The sequence below is a fragment of the Pristiophorus japonicus genome, chromosome 5 (assembly GCF_044704955.1).
Source record: "Pristiophorus japonicus isolate sPriJap1 chromosome 5, sPriJap1.hap1, whole genome shotgun sequence".
Lineage (NCBI taxonomy): Eukaryota > Metazoa > Chordata > Chondrichthyes > Pristiophoridae > Pristiophorus > Pristiophorus japonicus.
This window is the reverse complement of record NC_091981.1, coordinates 213,006,997-213,025,377: the sequence shown is the minus strand read 5'-3', so window position 1 is coordinate 213,025,377 and position 18,381 is coordinate 213,006,997. Positions and strand designations below refer to the sequence as shown.

At 44.6% G+C, this 18,381-nt stretch overlaps 1 protein-coding gene across 1 annotated transcript in view; it reads left to right on the top strand.

Annotated features, from left to right (window-relative positions):
- Positions 1 to 2,950: 2,950 nt before the first annotated feature.
- The window catches only part of LOC139264584 (tomoregulin-1-like), a 283,148-nt gene continuing 267,717 nt past the window's right edge, over positions 2,951 to 18,381 (top strand). Inside the window, exon 1 of the mRNA XM_070881292.1 lies at positions 2,951 to 3,657. Coding sequence (XP_070737393.1) covers positions 3,468 to 3,657 — 190 coding nt within the window. The 5' untranslated portion in view covers positions 2,951 to 3,467. The remainder of the gene's footprint in view (positions 3,658 to 18,381) is intronic.

Below are 18,381 nucleotides of genomic sequence, written 5' to 3'. Positions count from 1 at the left end.
TACCCACCCTCCTGTACAGCTCAGAGACATGGACCATGTACAGTAGACACCTCAAGTCGCTGGATAAATACCACCAACGATGTCTCCGCAAGATCCTGCAAATCCCGAGGGAGGACAGACGCACCAACGTTAGCATCCTCGATAAGGCCAACATTCCCAGCACCGAAGCACTGATCACACTCGACCAGCTCTGCTGGGCGGGCCACATTGTTCGCATGACTTACACAAGACTCCCAAAGCAAGCGTTCTACTTGGAGCTCCTACACGGCAGGCGGTGGGCAGAGGAAACGTTTCAAAGATACCCTCAAAGCCTCCTTGATAAAGTGCAACATCCCCACTAACACCTGGGAGTCCCTGGCCAAAGACCTCTCTAAGTGGAGGAAGTGCATCCAGGAGGGCGCTGAGCACTTCGAGTCTCATCGCCAAGAGCATGCAGAAACCAAGCGCAGGCGGCGGAGAGTGCGGCAAGCCAGTCCCACCCACCCTTTCCTTCAACGACTGTCTGTCCCACCTGTGACAAACTGTAATTCCTGCATTGGACTGTCCAGTTACCTATGAACTCATTTTTAGAGTGGAAGCAGGTCTTCCTCGATTTCGAAGGACTGCCAATGATGATGATGTTGATTACAATTCAAAAAGTACTTCATTAGCTATAAAGCTCTTTGGGGTCTCTGGTGGTCGTGAAAGGTGCTATATAAATACAAATCAAACTTTTTTTATTGTTTGAAATATTGCACTTGAATCACGTGTTTTTCCAATTTATTCTTTTCCAATCGTGATATTTATTCATCTTCAAAACATTTGATTCCGCATGCCTCATCTTAAATGGTCTCTGTCACACCGTCAGGTAATGCTGAGTATTTGCGTATACTCTGTATTTAAATTTGACTGGAGGACCCAGCATTTGAGTGCTGCTGAAGCCGAATGCAAAGACCGAATTCCATCAAGCAGTGCCCAAGTGTCCCTAGACAAACGGGAAGGCGAATAAATGTCTCACTATATGACCAGGGAGAGCCAGCACGCTCGCCTAATAGAAGTGAAAGCATACAGATCCACAGATCGCAGATCATCAATCATCATAATGGGGAGGAAACTTACCGGGGGGGGGGGGGGGGGGAAAGAGAGGGGACGGCAGCAACACGCGGAGTCATTTTGTGCTTGAGTGCCATCATTTTTGAATGGGATAGGAAAATCCAAATCCGAAATTATTTCAATTTACGTTTACAGATTGATCCAAATCAACAAAAGGAGCGCCCACCCGCCTCAAACCACAACATGTGCACTCAACCTTACTGTTTTATCTCGTTTATTTTCAGTGAAACTGCTGATTTGATGAAACGGGTTTAACCTGTTTCACTACAATAAACTAAACAGTTGTGATTATTTCTACGGATTGATAATCAGTGCCTTTTTAAATATATGTCACTTGGAAATATCTCACGGTAGGAAGTATATAATGTCACTTTCCAATAGAAAGGCAGTATTTGGTTGTAAATATCCAAGAGTCGTCTGACTGATGTATTATGGAGAAATTCTTAACACTTTTATTCTAAGCTGCTGGCAGAATATCCTAGTATTCTATTCATCTTATTTATTACCGCCTTGTACCGTGGAGCTAACGGAACTGGAGGATTGATGTCTGCTTTTGAAAATCAAATTCCATAACCAAGATCCCCCAGTAAAATGCATAATAAATGTGGGGAGCGGTGTAGAATTGCGTACAGGACATGTTTTCGAATATTGTAGGCCAGTCTGTTTCGGTAGTCAATTTTTATGTGGGCGATTTTATATCAATATTTTGGCAAGCAAAATTACTACGTAATACTACATTACCCAATATCCACAAAGTGAAATGAATTGCACTTCGGTTACTAAACGTGCCGTTTCAGTCTTACATCTCTATACACTTAACTGAAACGCTCCCTCCTCTCTTGTTTACTGTTCGTCTGAAAACATATGAAATATATCCAAACATGCCGCCGTGTTGTTCACCTCGGATTGCTTTAAACAATAGGGCTTTATTTGCGGTAAGAAGGGATGCAAATTCATGAGTACTTTTTCTATTCAAGCGTCAACTATAAACACAAGTCGAAATAATGAGCGTGTTTATGACTTTTTTCCAGACACTGGACGGGTAGCTAAAAAATAAATGAAGTATGAACTTAAGCCGAGGATGAGGTTGGCGTTATTGTTTTGGTGGCTGTCAGAGCGTCCAGCGGAACGCCCTCCTTCTCCCCGTCTCCCCTCACTCCTCCCCTTCTCTCACTTCCCACACTCCCCCTCCCTTCACTCCCTCCCCTCCCCTCACTCCTCCCCTTCTCTCACTTCCCACACTCCCCCTTCCTTTACTCCCTCCCCTCTCCTCACTCCCCCTCCCCTTCTATCACTTCCCACACTCTCCCTCCCCCCTCTCCTCACCCCCTCCCCTTACTCACTCCCTCACTTCTTCCCTCCTCACTCCCCTTACTCCTCTCCTTCCCACACTCCCCCACCCCTCCCCTCACTCCACCTTCCCACACTCCCCTCACTCCTCCTCCCCTTACTCACTCCCTCCCCCTCCCCTCACTCCTTCCCTCCTCACTCCTCTTACTCTTCTCCTTCCCACACTCCCCCTCCCCTCACTCCTCCTCCCCTTACTCACTCCCTCCCCCTCCCCTCATTCCTTCCCTCCTCAATCCCCTTACTCTTCTCCTTCCCACACTCCCCCTCCCCTCACCTCACTCTCCTTCCCCTCACTCCCCCTTCCCACACCTCACCTCATCCCTCTCCCTCGGTACTCCTCCCCTCCCCTTATTCCCCCTCCTTCACTCCCTCACTCCTCCCCTCCCTTACCCACTCCTCCACTCCCCTCCCACACTCCTCCTCTCACACACTCCTCCCCTCCTCTCTCACTACTCCTCCCCTTCTCCCTCACTCGCTCTTCCCCTCCCTCACCCCTCACCCCCTCTCACTCACTCTTCCCCTCCTCCTCTCCCTCACTCCTCCACTCCCCTCACCCCCTCCCTGCTTTGAACGTGTGTGGTGGCCCCGCGGTCATGTGATGTGCCTCCCCCTCCCGCCCCGCCGTCTCCTTTGTTGTTTCTGCGGCTCAATGCCCCGAACCCGCCCGTGTGCCTGTGAGGACAGGAGGACAAGAGCGGCGGCGGGGGGAGGACAGCGGACCAGAGAGACAGACAGGAGGAAAAAAGACAAGTGAACAACTCCTCACGTTTATTAATAGCCCTCACTTCAGATCGGCGAAAGAGTCTGTGGAGCTGTTGGAAAGAATCCCAAGGATAAAGGCAGCGCGCTGTCCTGAACACGCACACAGCGAGGAGCCGAGAGGCGCCGGCGGGGGATGGATGGTGCGAGGAGGTGATGCTCCAGGAAGGACGAGCGCTTCTTCTCGCTGACTGAGGAGCCTCCCGCCCGCCCTTTCTGTCTCGCTGCCCCGATCCCCGCAGACAGCGGTCCGGTCCGGTGCGGTCATGGTGGTGCCAGAGTTGTTCCTCCTTCCTCAGCGCAGGTTAGCCGGACCGTCGCCCCCGTCGGCCGTGTGTTGTTGCCTCTGCTTCCTGGCCGTGCTGGCGGTCAGCAGCCTGCCGGTGGGGCTGGCCGCCAACCCGCTGTCCAGCGCCGAGTGCCAAAGCGGCAAAGGCAAAGGGACCAACTGCTCAGGTGGGTGAGAAACAAAGAGCCCAGTGAATCTGTGTGGTTTTTGTTTTACTCAGCCGGGTGCCCGAGAACAAAGAGGATGAGAATTAGTTAAACCATCAGCATGTGAATCTTGACTTCTCATTGCGTCTTTATTTTTTTGGAAGGGGCAGTTGTAGCGAGGAAGAATTGCTGGGAAATGTGACAGATTGAATGTAGCACTTGGGTGCTTTGATGTTGCCGAGGGACATTAATATGCTCTTTGAATGGATGTTGCACAGAGGAGTAGCAGGTGCATTAACATCGCCTGGAGAATGCCACCCCACCCCCACCATCCCCAAGCCTCCCTTGGCCAGCAATAAGATTGAAAGATGGAGCATCCCCTAGGACTTCACGTGACCTTCACCATTAAACATTTAACAAAAGGGCTTTTTTTTGGTTCATAAGAGCAAAAAAAAAACGCTGACCGAGAAAATTGGAAGCTTGAAATGGGTCGTTGGTCAGAGATATCAATAACAAAAAAGGAAGATTTTTAAAAATCATTTATATCATGGTGAAATCTTCAGTCTTTGACCTTTTGCCTTTAGATTTTTGTAGGTCAGTATTACACACAATATGGAAAGGGACTTTCCACTCGTCATTGTTTAACTTTGGGGTCTAATGTTAATGTTTGCAGAATGCGAACGAGTTTTCTGTCGGCACATTATTCGTTAATGGACACCCCCCCCCCGGTGTGATGTGGTCTCGCTGGCGAGCCAGCCTTGTAGATGTGTCTGTGCTTCGCACCACAATGAGATGGACACTGAGGTGTGTTCACATGCAGTCCGGGGCTTGAGATCAACCACAACAGCCCGTTTTTAAATACAGAATCATCATTGTTTAGGGCAATGTGTTCCAATGCTACATTACTTCCGTAGTTGAGAATTTATTCAGTTTAATGTGTGTTTCTTTTTCTGGTGGTTTAGTATGCCTGTTAGTACAGTAAATAAATATTCGTGAAGAAACGGGGCTTGCTATTTTAAAGTAAACAGTTTAAGGACAACATGTAAAGAGACAGTGATATCTATGCTACCGACTTTTGCAACTTTTCTGTTTACATGCTTGATCCGTGCAAATTTCTGAAGTATGCATTGTATCACATCGATTGGTAATGGCCACTGCCTGGCGAAAAAGGCTTCGAAACACACAGTGCTACTTGTAGACAATGTTTGGCAAAGCAAACTTTTATCATACGTTAATGCAGTTCTCGCAGACAAAGACTTCACTCGTAGAAAAAAAACAACTTAACCTAGTTGAATCCAACTACGGCAACTTTTCACTGTCCTTTCATCCCACCCCCCATTGGCTGCTGGTTTGTGCCTCCATCCTCTAACGGTTTATATCCTATCATACAGCATGGTCGTCTTAACAGCTTCCTCCCCTCACCCCAGATACCTGCCTGCATCGCAACACCTACCTCGAACCTTTCATGTTAGAAAGTCATCGCTTTCCCCTGCAAAATAACGAATTAAACAGACAAAATAGAGAGCAGACATTACATTTTACATGCTGTTATCAATACTTTAACATTTGCCAGAGACCTTTCTTTGACCCCTTTGAGAACTCTAATCCTCCTTAGTTGCACACATCCAAGAATAATCAAGAATCCACAATCCAGAAATACATTCTTCCTCAACAGTCCATTTTCTCCAAAGCTAACAATAGGCCAGTAAATTGAATTATAATTAACATTCAGTTGGTAAATTGATAAATTGATTAAGGTATTAATGCAATTTGTAGTAATCCGGATCTGGTATATGAATTTCTTAGGGAAGTAGTAATGAATTTTTAGGGATTTAGCTATGCATATCAGAAAGTTATTGCATGCTACACTGGTTCTGTATGCATTTGATATATTTGCTAATTGAGAAACCCAGGTTATCACCAAGTTGGAAATAGTAAACAAAAGACAGGGACTGAGGAAAGAGTAAAAAGATGACACCAAATCTGGGTTTTAAATGGCAAATGTATATGTGGCGTGCCATTCATGTGGGAGGGAGACAAAAGGAGGTAAGAGTTTCAAAGTTCTGAGGCCCTGGGAAAATTAGCTAGCATAGTAATCTACAGTAAGTCCTGATTTCAACACAGTTAAGATGTAGGGAGAAGAAATAAGACATAGGATGGCAAATTAGCAGTTTAGAAGGAAGTGAGGAGAGGAACAATTATTAGAATTGTATTGAAAATGAAGGCAAAAGTTTCCAGTGGAGACTGTGATTAGAACTAGAGGTGATATGCTTTTCCATCCAGAAAGAGCACTCAAACATGAAAGCAGTTTTCAAGCCTTGGATTTAGATTTTCTCGAGTAAAGGAGCAAACATGTATTTCACAGCAAACTGGAAACCAAGTTTCTTGAAAGCAGTTTTAGGCATTTGTTAGTATGTGAAAAAATGACAAAGGTAAGAGCTGAAAGATCACAGAATCATAGACTTATAGGGGCAACTTTCATCAACAACAGGGCGGTAATGTTCCAAAAATCACAGAGCTGAACTTATTACTCCCTTCACACTCCTCATCCTCCAGCCGGCACTTTCATTGCAGTCCTCACATGGGTGACCCAGGAGCCCATCTGTTTCGGGGGGAGAATTACTTATATTGGGTTCCCACAGCCTGATGCAATTTTGAGGAACCAATGGGTGGAGTGTGCACTGCACATGCTCCTCCCATTAGTATTAATATTGAACGGCGTAACCAGTGGTCATTAAAGGGACCGCTGCAAACTACTTCAAAACCAGGGACAGTTCTTGCTTTTTTCCGATTATTGAGGGACCAGGAGACGTAATTGCCTCTGAAGGTGAAAGTTGATCCCATAAAATTCATAGCTTATTCATCCTATCTTGCCTGTGCCAGTACTAGCTCTTCATCTGAAGCTGTCTAATCCTATTTGCCTACCATTTCTCGACATCCTTTCATATATTCTTATAAAATATGTTGGGTAGACTTGTGAAAGTCATGAAGAAACTGTCTTTGAAGAATTGAAAGAAACAAGATATAGCTTTCTGATCTAAATTGCAAAACCTAGGGCGTGCCCACTGGGAAAATAATGCATCTTGTGATTGCACACAAATTATTGATGTGCTATCCATGTAAAGTAGTTTCCATGCCAAAAACAGTTTTAGTTTAAATGTGTGACTTGCAGAAAAACAGTTATTGTACAATGCTTGTTAAAGGTGGATTATCATAATATTAATGCTGCTCTATATATAAATTGGTAATTTCTAAGCACAGGTGTCAAATTGTATTGTGGATGGCCTGCAACATTAATAGTTTTGTTTAAATCTATGTATATATTATGCAATTATGTTGCATTTCTTTCATGCGGAAATGCATAGTATTATGTAGTACAAAACTTAAAAAAATATCAGACTTTAGAGTGTGACAGCTACCCAAAGAAAGAAGAAAAGGCAGGGAGAAAGAAGCAGAAGAGGACAGAGAGAGAAGAAAACAAGAGTTGGGGAGAGAGAAGCTGAAGAAAAGCGAAAGAGGGAAATAGAAGAGGAGAGGCATAGTAATATGAAGACAACAGAGACAAGTAAGGGGGAAACAATATTATGTTCTTTGCAATGTACAATGACATGGAAGATTGATTAAAAATAATAATTGTACAACAGAGAGGACAGCATGTAATGTAAAACAAATGGTATGTGTGCACATATTTCCTGTCCATCATAGTAATGCATTTTAAGAGGAAAACAAAGGATTGGGAGCATAAGCTTAATGGAAAGATGTTGAAGAATGTAGGGTGATAGATAGACCTGAGTTCAAATACCTAATTCCTTGGTAGAGTGAGTGCAGCGATAAAGCCATAAAAAGACCAGTGGCTTTTTAGATTTATAAATATAGGCAAGGGGTACGAGAACAAAAAGGTAATGCCATATTTGTACTAGGCAATGGTTAGGGCACAGTTTTGGGCACCCCATTATAGAAATACATTTTAATTATATGGAGGATATGCATAGATATACCAATATGATATCAAGGATAAGAAACTATAGTTATTTGGAGAGACCTCAGATACTGGGACAGAGATGGCAAACATGGTTCAATAGAGAAATGTAAAAATTATGTAGTGATTTGATAAGGTGACTAGGGTAAGACTATTTCTTTCTGGTTGGAGAGATTTTGCCCAGTGATTATCAATTGAAAATTGTCATTAAAAGATTGAGAAGTAAGTTAGAAAAAAAATCTTCAATCAGGGAATTGTTAGAGCATGGAATGCTTTTCCACAGGGAGTAGTTGAGTCAGAGACCATTGCATCTTTTAAAGGAATAGCAGATAAATATTTGAAGCAGAGGAAGCTAAAGGACTATGGGGAGAGAGCAGGGTAGTTGAATTGGTTTTCGATTGCTCCAGCAATGAAATAACTCAAAAAATAATCTTACCAATTACACTTGGAAAAAGAGAAAGGAAGCCAGCCATCTGATCCTGATTTCTTACTTGCAATTAAACTCTGAGGGCTAGAAATTCGTTTTTTTGGTGAAAGAAGTATTTTTTCGCCAGAAATACTGCTTTCACTCCTCTACCGCTACAAGGCCTAAATTTTGGGCTTCAATTCACGCAGCAGTAAAGATCGCCGTTGCACTTGGATTCGTGGCGCAAACCGTGAATTTTCTGCAACTTTACTCCGAGGCCGATACTGCTGCGAGAGAGGCCTTGGGAGGGGGGAAAACACCCCCCAAAATATTGCAAAAAATAAAAAATCACAAGGCACTAGTGAATCACTGCAAAAGAATTAAAAAATAAAAACTTTAACTTACCTTTTTTGCAGGTCTTCCTACCTACTGCTGTTCCAAGGGCTGCAACACAGGTTTTCCCTAGTGTTTTTTTTTCGTCCGAAATATGGGTGCGCTGTGAGCCAAATTTTTGGCTGAAACAATATTTCGAGTCTTGCACACTGGCGGTCCTCTCCCCAGCAGTACTTAAAAACCGCTGCCGCAAGACTTCTCCTAATTTCCCGGTTCACTGTTTTTCGCCAAAAACAGAGAAATATCGCCGAAAAACCAGGCGCAAGGTTGGCGAATTTTTAGCCCTCGGGTAACTTCAACCTGCATAGCTCCCTCACCAAACAACTACATTCTGATTGAGTTGAGCCTGTATTTTCTTAATAATTAATCTTCATGGCTTTAAAATGATATAGCTCCACCTTAACAACAGAATAATACCTTAAGGCAAATTTAACAACGCCCCACGCCCACTCCTGTCCAACCCTAGGATCACCACGCTTTCCTATCCCAGGCCACTAACATGGCCTAGCACATCCACAGCACAGGTTCACATCTGGCACGGTGTAACATCAGCAGATAGGGAAGGCCTTTGAGGCTTACAACCTGCAGCTGTATCTTTGGCCTCGGATATCAGGATCTTCTAGTTGCCAATCTCCATTGGCAACCAGAAGGTCCTAATTGGACATAACATCCAGAGGGGAGATTAAAATAATTGCAGCCAGTCCCCATCAGAAGTCTCTGGCTTGCCCTCAGGATCTTGCAGATCCTCTGGGAGTGAGACACAGAACTGTGCTCTTTAGACAGGGGCACCAGCAAGTAGTGTAACAAGGAATTAAGATGGGAGGCTTTGAATGCTTCCTTGCACCTTATTAGCATGCCTCCAAGTTATATACACTCTGGGTTAAAGCCAAGCTTTGCTTGACTCTCAAAGAGAATCCTGGAAATCCCAGAGCCATTTAAAAGGGGAAAAGACCCAGAAATCCAAGCCTTGGGCCTTTTTTTTAAGGCGGAAAATTGCTAGAAAATTCACCCTATTTGGTAAATGTTATAGCATGGCTCTATAATATGGTTATTGTAAAGCAACCTACCATCTAATCTATCTTGGGCAACATCAGAGGAGATTCACAAATAATATATAATAAATGCAATCCAAACTATATACAGTTTGGCAGCACATAATATTCATCCATCATCATAGGCTGTCCCTCGGAATCGAGGAAGACTTGCTTCCACTCCTGAAGTGAGTTCTTTGGTGGCTGAACAGACCAATACAAGAGCCTCAGACTCTGTCATATGTCGGACAGATAGTCGTTGAGGAAAGGGGTGAGTAGGACTGGTTTGCCGCACGCTCTTTCCATTGCCTGCGCTTGCTTTCTGCATGCTCTCGGCATTGAGACTTGAGGTGCTCAGCGCCCTCCCAGATGCACTTTCTCCACTTAGGGCGATCTTTGGCCAGGGACTCCCAGGTGTCAGTGGGGATGTTGCACTTTATCAGGGAGGCTTTGAGGGTGTCCTTGTAACGTTTCCGCTGCCCACCTTTGGCTCGTTTGCCGTGAAGGAGCTCCGCGTAGAGCACTTGCTTTGGGAGTCTTGTGTCTGGCATGCGAACTATGTGGCCTGCCCAGAGGAGCTGATCGAGTGCGGTCAGTGCTTCAATGCTGGGGATGTTAGCCTGGACGAGGGCGCTGATGATGGTGTGCCTGTCCTCCCAGGGAATTTGTGGGATCTTGCGGAAACATCGTTAGTGATATTTCTCCAGCGACTTGAGGTGTCTACATGGTCCATGTCTCTGAGCCATACAGGAGGGCGGGTATTACTACAGCGCTGTAGACCATGAGTTGGTGGCAGTTTTGAGGGCCTGGTCTTCAAACACTCTTTTTCCCTCAGGCGGCCGAAGGCTGCACTGGTGCACTGGAGGCAGTGTTGGATCTCGTCGCCGATGCCTGCTCTTGTTCATAGGAGACTCCCGAGATATGGGAAGTGGTCCACGGTGTCCAGAGCCGTGCCGTGGATCTTAATGACTGGGGGGTAGTGATGTGTGGCGAGGACAGGCTAGTGGAGGACCTTTTGTCTTACGGATGTTTAGTGTAAGACCCATGCTTTCATACGCCTCAGTAAATATGTCAACTATATCCTAGAGTTCAACCTCTGTATGTGCGCAGACGCAGGCGTCATCCGCGAACTGTAGCTCGATGACAGAGGTTGGGGTGATCTTGGACCTGGCCTGGAGACAGAGCAGGTTGAACAGCTTCCCACTGGTTCTGTAGTTTAGTTCCACTCCAGCGGGGAGCTTATCAACTGTGAGGTGGAGCATGGTGGCAAGAAAGATTGAGAAGAGGGTTGGGGCGATGACGCAGCTCTGTTTGACCCCGGTCCGGACATGGACATAATATTAATATATTAATGAATACAGCTTCAGCTGTATTATCAGGCCCCAAACCCTCAATTCTTCCTTATCTCAGACCTTGGCTTCAATATGCCAAACCCACCGAATCCAGACCATGCAGATGTAACAAGGTGATGCACCACACCTCTCTCCACCCACTCACAGAGAGACAAGCAGGGGTTAATGGTAAGCCAACCCTCCGGGTGTGTTTGGGTCGGACAATTGTTTTACACCCAGTCTGATTTCACTGTCTGTTGACTTCAGTTAAAATTACTCTGCAAATTCCTTCAGCCATCAGAGCTTTGGAGCTCTGGATTCACTTCCAGTTCTCTAATGCAGAAGAAAGGAGAAAGAGGAGTAACTCAACATTCTGAAGAAAGATAGACAAAAATACCGAGAAAAGGGAGAGAAAGTGTATGAGAGTCTTACAGAGTACCAGACAGACAAAAAGAGAGAAAGAAAAATATCCAAGGAGAAGAGGAACAATAGACCGAAACTGATTGAAGAGGCACGGAGTGGAGAATAGGCAGGATCAGGAGAGACTTGAGCAATAGGAGAGAATAGGAGCCAGAGACAAACTAAGAGATAAAGAGACAGATGTGTGATGTGTGAGAAGCATATGAGGAAAGAGAGAGAGAAAGTCAGAAAGGAGAAGAAAACCTAGAAAGAGGCAAAATTACAGGAAGAGAGAGAGACACAATCTTTTTTCTAATTGTTTTTTTGAACAGCACTGGGGAAAATCACTATTATAATCATGCATTGTGTGTTCATGGTATAATGCTCCTGTTATTAGTAAACAGTGGGGTTGATTTTAACTTGCTTTGCCTGGTGTTATGGGTGGTTACAGCCTCAAAATGTATAGCTTTACAGCCTTGTTAACCCCCACAATGTGGCCGGTGTAATTTTGAAAGGGGCCTTCCGAAGTGCACCCAAAGCACCTTTCTGTTTCAGGGTGTAGGCCATTTCAATATGTGAATTATGTCCTAGGACCCCCGATTACGAGCTTAGGTTGGAAATGCCAGAGCTTGCGTTGCGCACACTCCGATCATTTATACGGGCAATAGAAGGGAAAATAAGTTTGGAGTTATTTTTTTGGAGAGTGCTCTTCTGGCTCCTCAAAAAATAATCTGAGCAGGTGCCACCCCACTGTGGACATGGCTCCCTCCACCCCCGCACTTACCTTTCTGTCGGCTGTTGCGGCCTTATTTAGGCCTCAATCCGGCGAGCAGCATCGTAGAGCCTGTTTGGTGCCCCGCAGCTTGCCAGTCCAATGTTAATGAGATCACGACTGAAAATCAATGGCACCACTTCTCTGAGTGCAGCGATTGGCCATGCCTTCCACTAATCAAGTGCCCTAAACTCAAAATTGGCCCCAATGGATCCTCCAAAGTACAATGAGCAGTGCCATGGGAGGCCTGCTGTATTATATAAAACAACAGCTACCACAGACTGGGATAAATACTGCAACCTAATCGCAGGAATCAATTGATGTTTATAAATCTTATGCGAGTCATTTCCACAATTCATGATTTATTTGAACCTCTTCATTCACTTATAGGATCTATTACTCTGTACGTAAATATTTTGTCAGTTTTTAGATTTCTTTGTGTCATGTACAAGGTGAACATCAGGCAGTGTTTCATTTCATTAGGGGGAGGTCAACCGACCATGCTGCACATTGAATAAAATTCATTAACCATCCTTTAGTAATGTATCATTCACCACTCATTCCAGTGGAGCCCACATGTAATAAATTCAGACAAGATCAAACCGCGCTTTAGTCAAAAGATTTCCATGTACAAAATCATTCACTCCAATGTAATTTAATTCTAGATAAATTAATTGCACTTGTTCAAATGTTTTTTAAGGTGCATCTTTTCAAGCATAACATTCATGTAGCATAGTTATCCTTCAAAGTAAATTATTCTGATTTTGAATCCCCGTATATTAATTCCTTAGTGTCTGCTCACCATTACATTATTTTAGGTGTTTGTTTTGCAGAGGAAGGTACATAGCAGTGAACTGATGAGATTATGATATTACTTTGAATTACTTGGTGCATGACTTTCATTAGTAGTAAAGAATAGTGAAATAAGGGATTTGAAAAAGGCCAGTGACATTTCTGTTGGCTTTTTATTCATAGATTTTGTTTTTGGATACATAACACCTTTGTTCACGGCTTTAATTCCTTCAAAAAAGTGTAACAGTTCTGAGAATTTTAATTGTCAAAATGGATTCTTGTGACCACAGTGCAGCTGGCATCTGATTATCTGGGAATTAAATAATTTTGAAAATTAATACTTTCACAGGGCATTGCATGGACAAGCGCTCTTTTTTTCTAGATATTTATTACTGCAAAAAGCAATTGATCAGAATCCGATTTGTTTTTAATGATTTGAGCCAGTTGTAAAAGTTACGTTAATGATTCATCCCAACAAGAAGTCTATGTGCAAGCACCCAAAAGAAATATTGCAAGCCTTTTGTGATTCCTCGTCATGCATAACAACTTTTAATATTTCACTGCTATTTGCTACTGATGACAATCTAATGATGTGACAATCTTGTGGGTTTGCAGCCTTTTGGAAATTCAGTTTAATGCTGTGTGCCCATGCCAAATGAAACATTTTACTTCTATGAAAAAAACACCTGTGAGCCAGTGTTATAAAATTAGTGTAGGAAGTTTAATAAAAAATGAAATTTCTTTATTTGATTGTGGTTGTATATAAGCTTGGAGTTTTCCTTTAAGTTTGTCACATCAATGCACTTGGTAAGTGGAGATAAAACTGATGAAGGATTGTTCACTACTGTGAGCATATAGAACACTGTGGTGCAATGTAGCTACATCAGCAACATCCACATATTTTTTTCTTTTTGTAGTCTATTTGAAGATCTCACTTTTCTTTGAAATTGCTCTTATTGGAACTATCTATGCACATTTTGAAAATAATGGACTCAAGCTGTGCACCAAATTCCAGGATTCTGTCTGGCACAAGCAAATATATTTTATTGAAGTGAATCTTTTGATATACAATTGCCAGAGGATACATCAATGTGGAAGCAGTAATAACTAAAGTAAAAAGATAAAACATGCATGGAAAGTTGCTTCGAAGTCAAAAATCAATACATAGCTAACACAAAATTTGTTTTGGCTGTACTGTACTGGCATTTAGGGATTTAGTTGTGCTGCTGGAAGAACTTGGTCCCCATGTATCCTCAGTCATAAACCAGTGTTGTAAATGAAAGCCCAGTACTCGTGTTTCACCATCTCTAAAGCATGAATGGAATATTTTAAGAAACGTTAGTACAGATTAGCTAACCTTGAGTTGCTTATATATAATTTTTATTCTCGGCTGTAATTATCAGTAGCAAATATATTCCTCCCCCACCCCCGTACTATCCAGTGTAGATTGGCTGAATAGTTCAGGTAAATTTGTGTAGGACTTGAATTTATTTTTTACATGCACTGTGCTCTTGGCTGTGTCACCATGGATAAACATTAATTTCGGCAGGAAAACTACATTTTTTCACTGTCGCAACTTCTACAACAAAGCTGATTGTGCGATACAGGTACCATAAAGTAAAGTTGTTGCTTGTGTGATAATGATTATCAGTTCTGGATAAAAATAAAATTTAATTACACTTCCCCTGAACGGTGAAGCCTAAGTGTGTATGTGTATGTGTGTGTGTGTGTGTGTGTTCCCATTTGTTAGGTTAGCTTTCCTTCCCCCTTCCCTTTCTGAGTCTTCCCACACCAAACACCATCATCAGCTGAGCGAGTTAGTTGGTGACCTGTTTCAGGACATGCCAGTGCTGGTCTGTAGTCAGGAGAAGCTTAGAAGTAACCTTGGAAAATTGTTTGATTTTCACTGTCTTTCAGAAGCACTACCTTGCACTCATTGATCTAGGCTTTCCAGGATAGGACTTCCATCCATCCCAGAGATACCCTCACCCTGACCCTGACCACCTTTCCCAGCCCAGGGGCCATTTGCATGCTCGAGGCGGAGGTCCCGGAAATGGCGCCACACTGGGGTGAAGATTTGCCATGGCAGGTCTTGGGGGGTGGGGGGGGTTCTCCTGCAATGGGAGGAAGAAGGCAGTTGCTGAGCTGCCTAAAGATTTTTTTCTTTTCCTGACATTTCACATGCTGCTGAGCCCTGAGCATAGCCATGCTCGGACAGCCTATATGCTGTCCCCTTCATAATCCACCAAACAGTGAAGCCCAAGTGTGAGAGTGTGTGCTGACCGTTGAATGCTGGCTGCCGGGACTCAACAGGTGGAGGCCGCCTCCTTCATTTCAATTTCCTTAGCATACGGGCATTTGAGGGTGCTGGGCCAGAAGAGGACAGAGATGGAAATGCAGGAACTCACGTACCCAAGCAGTTCCACTGGAAAACTAGTGGGGCCAAGCCAGAAAGCCTAGGCTACCATCTGCCCCTTATGACATAGGTGAGATAGGAAATCCATCATGTGGAAAATTGTGGGCAACAGGCCATATCATGGGATACTGTATTGGTCTATCAAATGGTGGCACTGTACCATGCTGGCCAAAGAGTATATTTAATTGTTGATTCAAAACAGTTCAGCCCAATTTAAAGGTTTCTTGAAGATTTATTTTGTGCTGTAGTATTCTATTGGACTCAATATTGGAGATAATTTTAATTTTTATCTTCCACTGACTTCAATGGAATAGAAAATCAGGAGAGCAATAAAACAGGCTGCTAATTCGTACAAGTTGATCGGACCCCAAAGCCGTTTTTAAGGCCTACTGGGTTGGTCATCCGCAGTGGATAATCCGCTGAATAAAACCTGTCGACCAAGAAGCAGAGGCCCTTAAAAGATCCTAGAAATAACCCCCCAAGCCTGCTCCATCAAACAATTAAATCATGGCTTATCTGCACCTCCACTCCTTTTACCCTCCTTTGCTCCATATCCCTTGGTACCCTTACCTAACAAAAATCTATCTATCTCAATCCTGAAAGCTCCAATTGTCTCAGCAACCACAGCCTTTTGGGAGAGAGTTCCAGATTTCCACTACCCTTTGTGTGGAAAAAGTGGTTCTATGATTTAATTCCTCAGTGGCCTAGATTTAATTTTAAGATTATGTTCCTTTGTTCTTTATTCCCCCAGCAGAGGGAATAGTTTCTCTGTTACTAACAAATCCTTTTTAACATTTTAAACACCTCGATCAGATCATTCCACAATCTTCTATACTCAAAGGAATTCAAGCAAAGTTTGTGCAACCTGTCCTCATAATTTAAGTCCTGATATCATTCTGGTGAATCTGCACTGCATGCCTTCAAGGCTAAAATATCCTTCCTTGGGTGCAGTGCCTAAAACTGAATGCAGTACTCCATGTGGGCTCTGACCAAGTCTCTATGGGCCTGAACTTGGTGAATGAGCTGCCCAATACCGCCCATAGCCGCCGAGGTAGTGCCACCCCAAATTATTTTCTCCAAGATTCTTCGTGTGCCGCCCAGGTTCCGCATGGCGGGAGTTACTTCGGGGAAGTACCGCTGGTGCAACTTCATACCGGCCGCCCATGCCGGAGGCTCTAAAACTGTCACGTTGGTGGTCTATGATCCTCTAAGATGCTGCTCCCGCCCGCAGAACAACCGCTGGGAAAAAGGAGCTGTAAATTGGGCTCCAGTTACAATTGCGCAGAGTGCTCCAGAGCTGCACATCCCGGGTAGCATACATATGCAGCACCAGATGGGAAAATATATATAATGGACTGCAATATCACTGTAAAACCTGTCCTATCGGGGGTACGGCTCAGCAATGTAGCACCTAAGAAAAAGTGGCCTGAAGTGCAAGTGTTAATGTGTGGCCTCCAAGTTGTGCAACTATCTCCCATTTAATGGCAGCCTTCCTGCATTGGTGATCCTTACTTGTCGATGCGAGATAGCCTGATGACAGAACCCATCAAAGAGTCGTATCATATGTGGACGCCAAGATATTGCTCAGAGACCAGTACACCTGAAGAAGATTTGTCTGTTTCTCAGCATGTACCCCAGTTGATATAAAAGTTAAACACAAACCAAGAGTTGGTGAACAATGTGTCTGTATTGAATAGTGCAGCATGGCAAGTGACAGAACATGCAAACAAGTGAATCCAAAAAGTGTACATTATTTCCAAAACCAGTCAAGTGACAATCCAAACGACTCATGTGAAACAACATCAATAACTTAATGAACACTTAACATCAGTGGCACCAACACCCACTACTACCACCTCTATTCCACCCCCCCCCCGCCCCCCTTGATGTGAGGCCCATTGTCCTTTTCATGGCTCTGCCTTCACTGCGGTGACACGCACCCCTGCCCCTCACCGCCTCTGTTCCATGACGTTGTGCAGGAGGGCAGCCGGAGCGCTACTGCCGAGTTGGTCTTGGAGAGAAGGTAGGGGGATGAGATGGAATCCGCTCGCAACTCCGGCTTCTTGTGAGCTGTCAGCGTCACTGGTGTGTCATCAGTGGTGTTGCATGAAATGGCCCGATAGCATCGATTGGCGCATGGCCTCTACAGAGTCGGTGTTTCGCTGCACCGCACTGATGAGCCGCGATGTACGGCAGAATGCTCCTCTGCAAAGATCGCGATGCTGGCAGCTATCCCAGCCATGACCTGAAGCAGATCTCGACACTCGTCCTCGACAACTGGACTATCTCCTGGATTGCTGCCACCTGTCCTGCATTCTCATCGGCTTGTTGCATAATCGTGGGTCGTTGCCGATTGGTGGCTTTTCTGGCACGGCTTCTGCGCTTCCCACCACTTGCTCCAGCGTCGTCCGATTCGAAGCCCAAAAAGTCGTACCCCGAAACTGATGTATGGCCAAACAGGTGGCACATATGTCAGGAGGCTGGAGTCCTCCACTTGCAACTCCTTGACCTCAGCTGGAACGAAGACTGGGACTTCTCCCTCCTCTTCCTCCTGGTGTTCGTGACTCAAGGTAGCAGAGGTGAATGCGGTGTGATGGGTGATCTGGGGTGAAGGGGTGGAGGTAGGAGCTGGTGTGTTGGGCTGCTGACAGCATCGAGGTGGAAGGCGTTGGTGTTTGACACTGCCTTTGTGTGTCAGAGGTGGATGAGGTGTATTGATCGGTGCTGTCCCAATCAACACCTGACCAATCAAGCAGAGGACAACATTTAAGTGTATAGCCGAGGGGGGGGGGGGGGGGGGGTGGTCATGCTGACATGTGTACCATCACATTTCTCATTCTTACTTCAAGGACTTCCATCACTACATAAGCACACCATTAATGGGCGATACACAGTGCAGTAAAAAGCATTTGACATAATGTTACATGACCTTGCATGACATGAGTGTGACACAGACCGGAGATTCGGAAACGCTTACCATGTTCTAGCACGGGATCTGCACCACCCTTTGTGGTGGCACGGGGGTGGTCACCCACCATAGGCAAGGCACGCTCCTCTTGGCTAGTCACCTCGATGACATCTGGTGGGCCCCCTCCTGTGCTACTCTGCTTTGATGCGTTGGATGCTCTTTTTTTCTGCAAAGATAAAAGTTGCAGCCTTTACCTGTTTTGCTCATGCAGCACACACACACAGACCTTTTGGAGTAGTACGGGAGTGTAACATTACA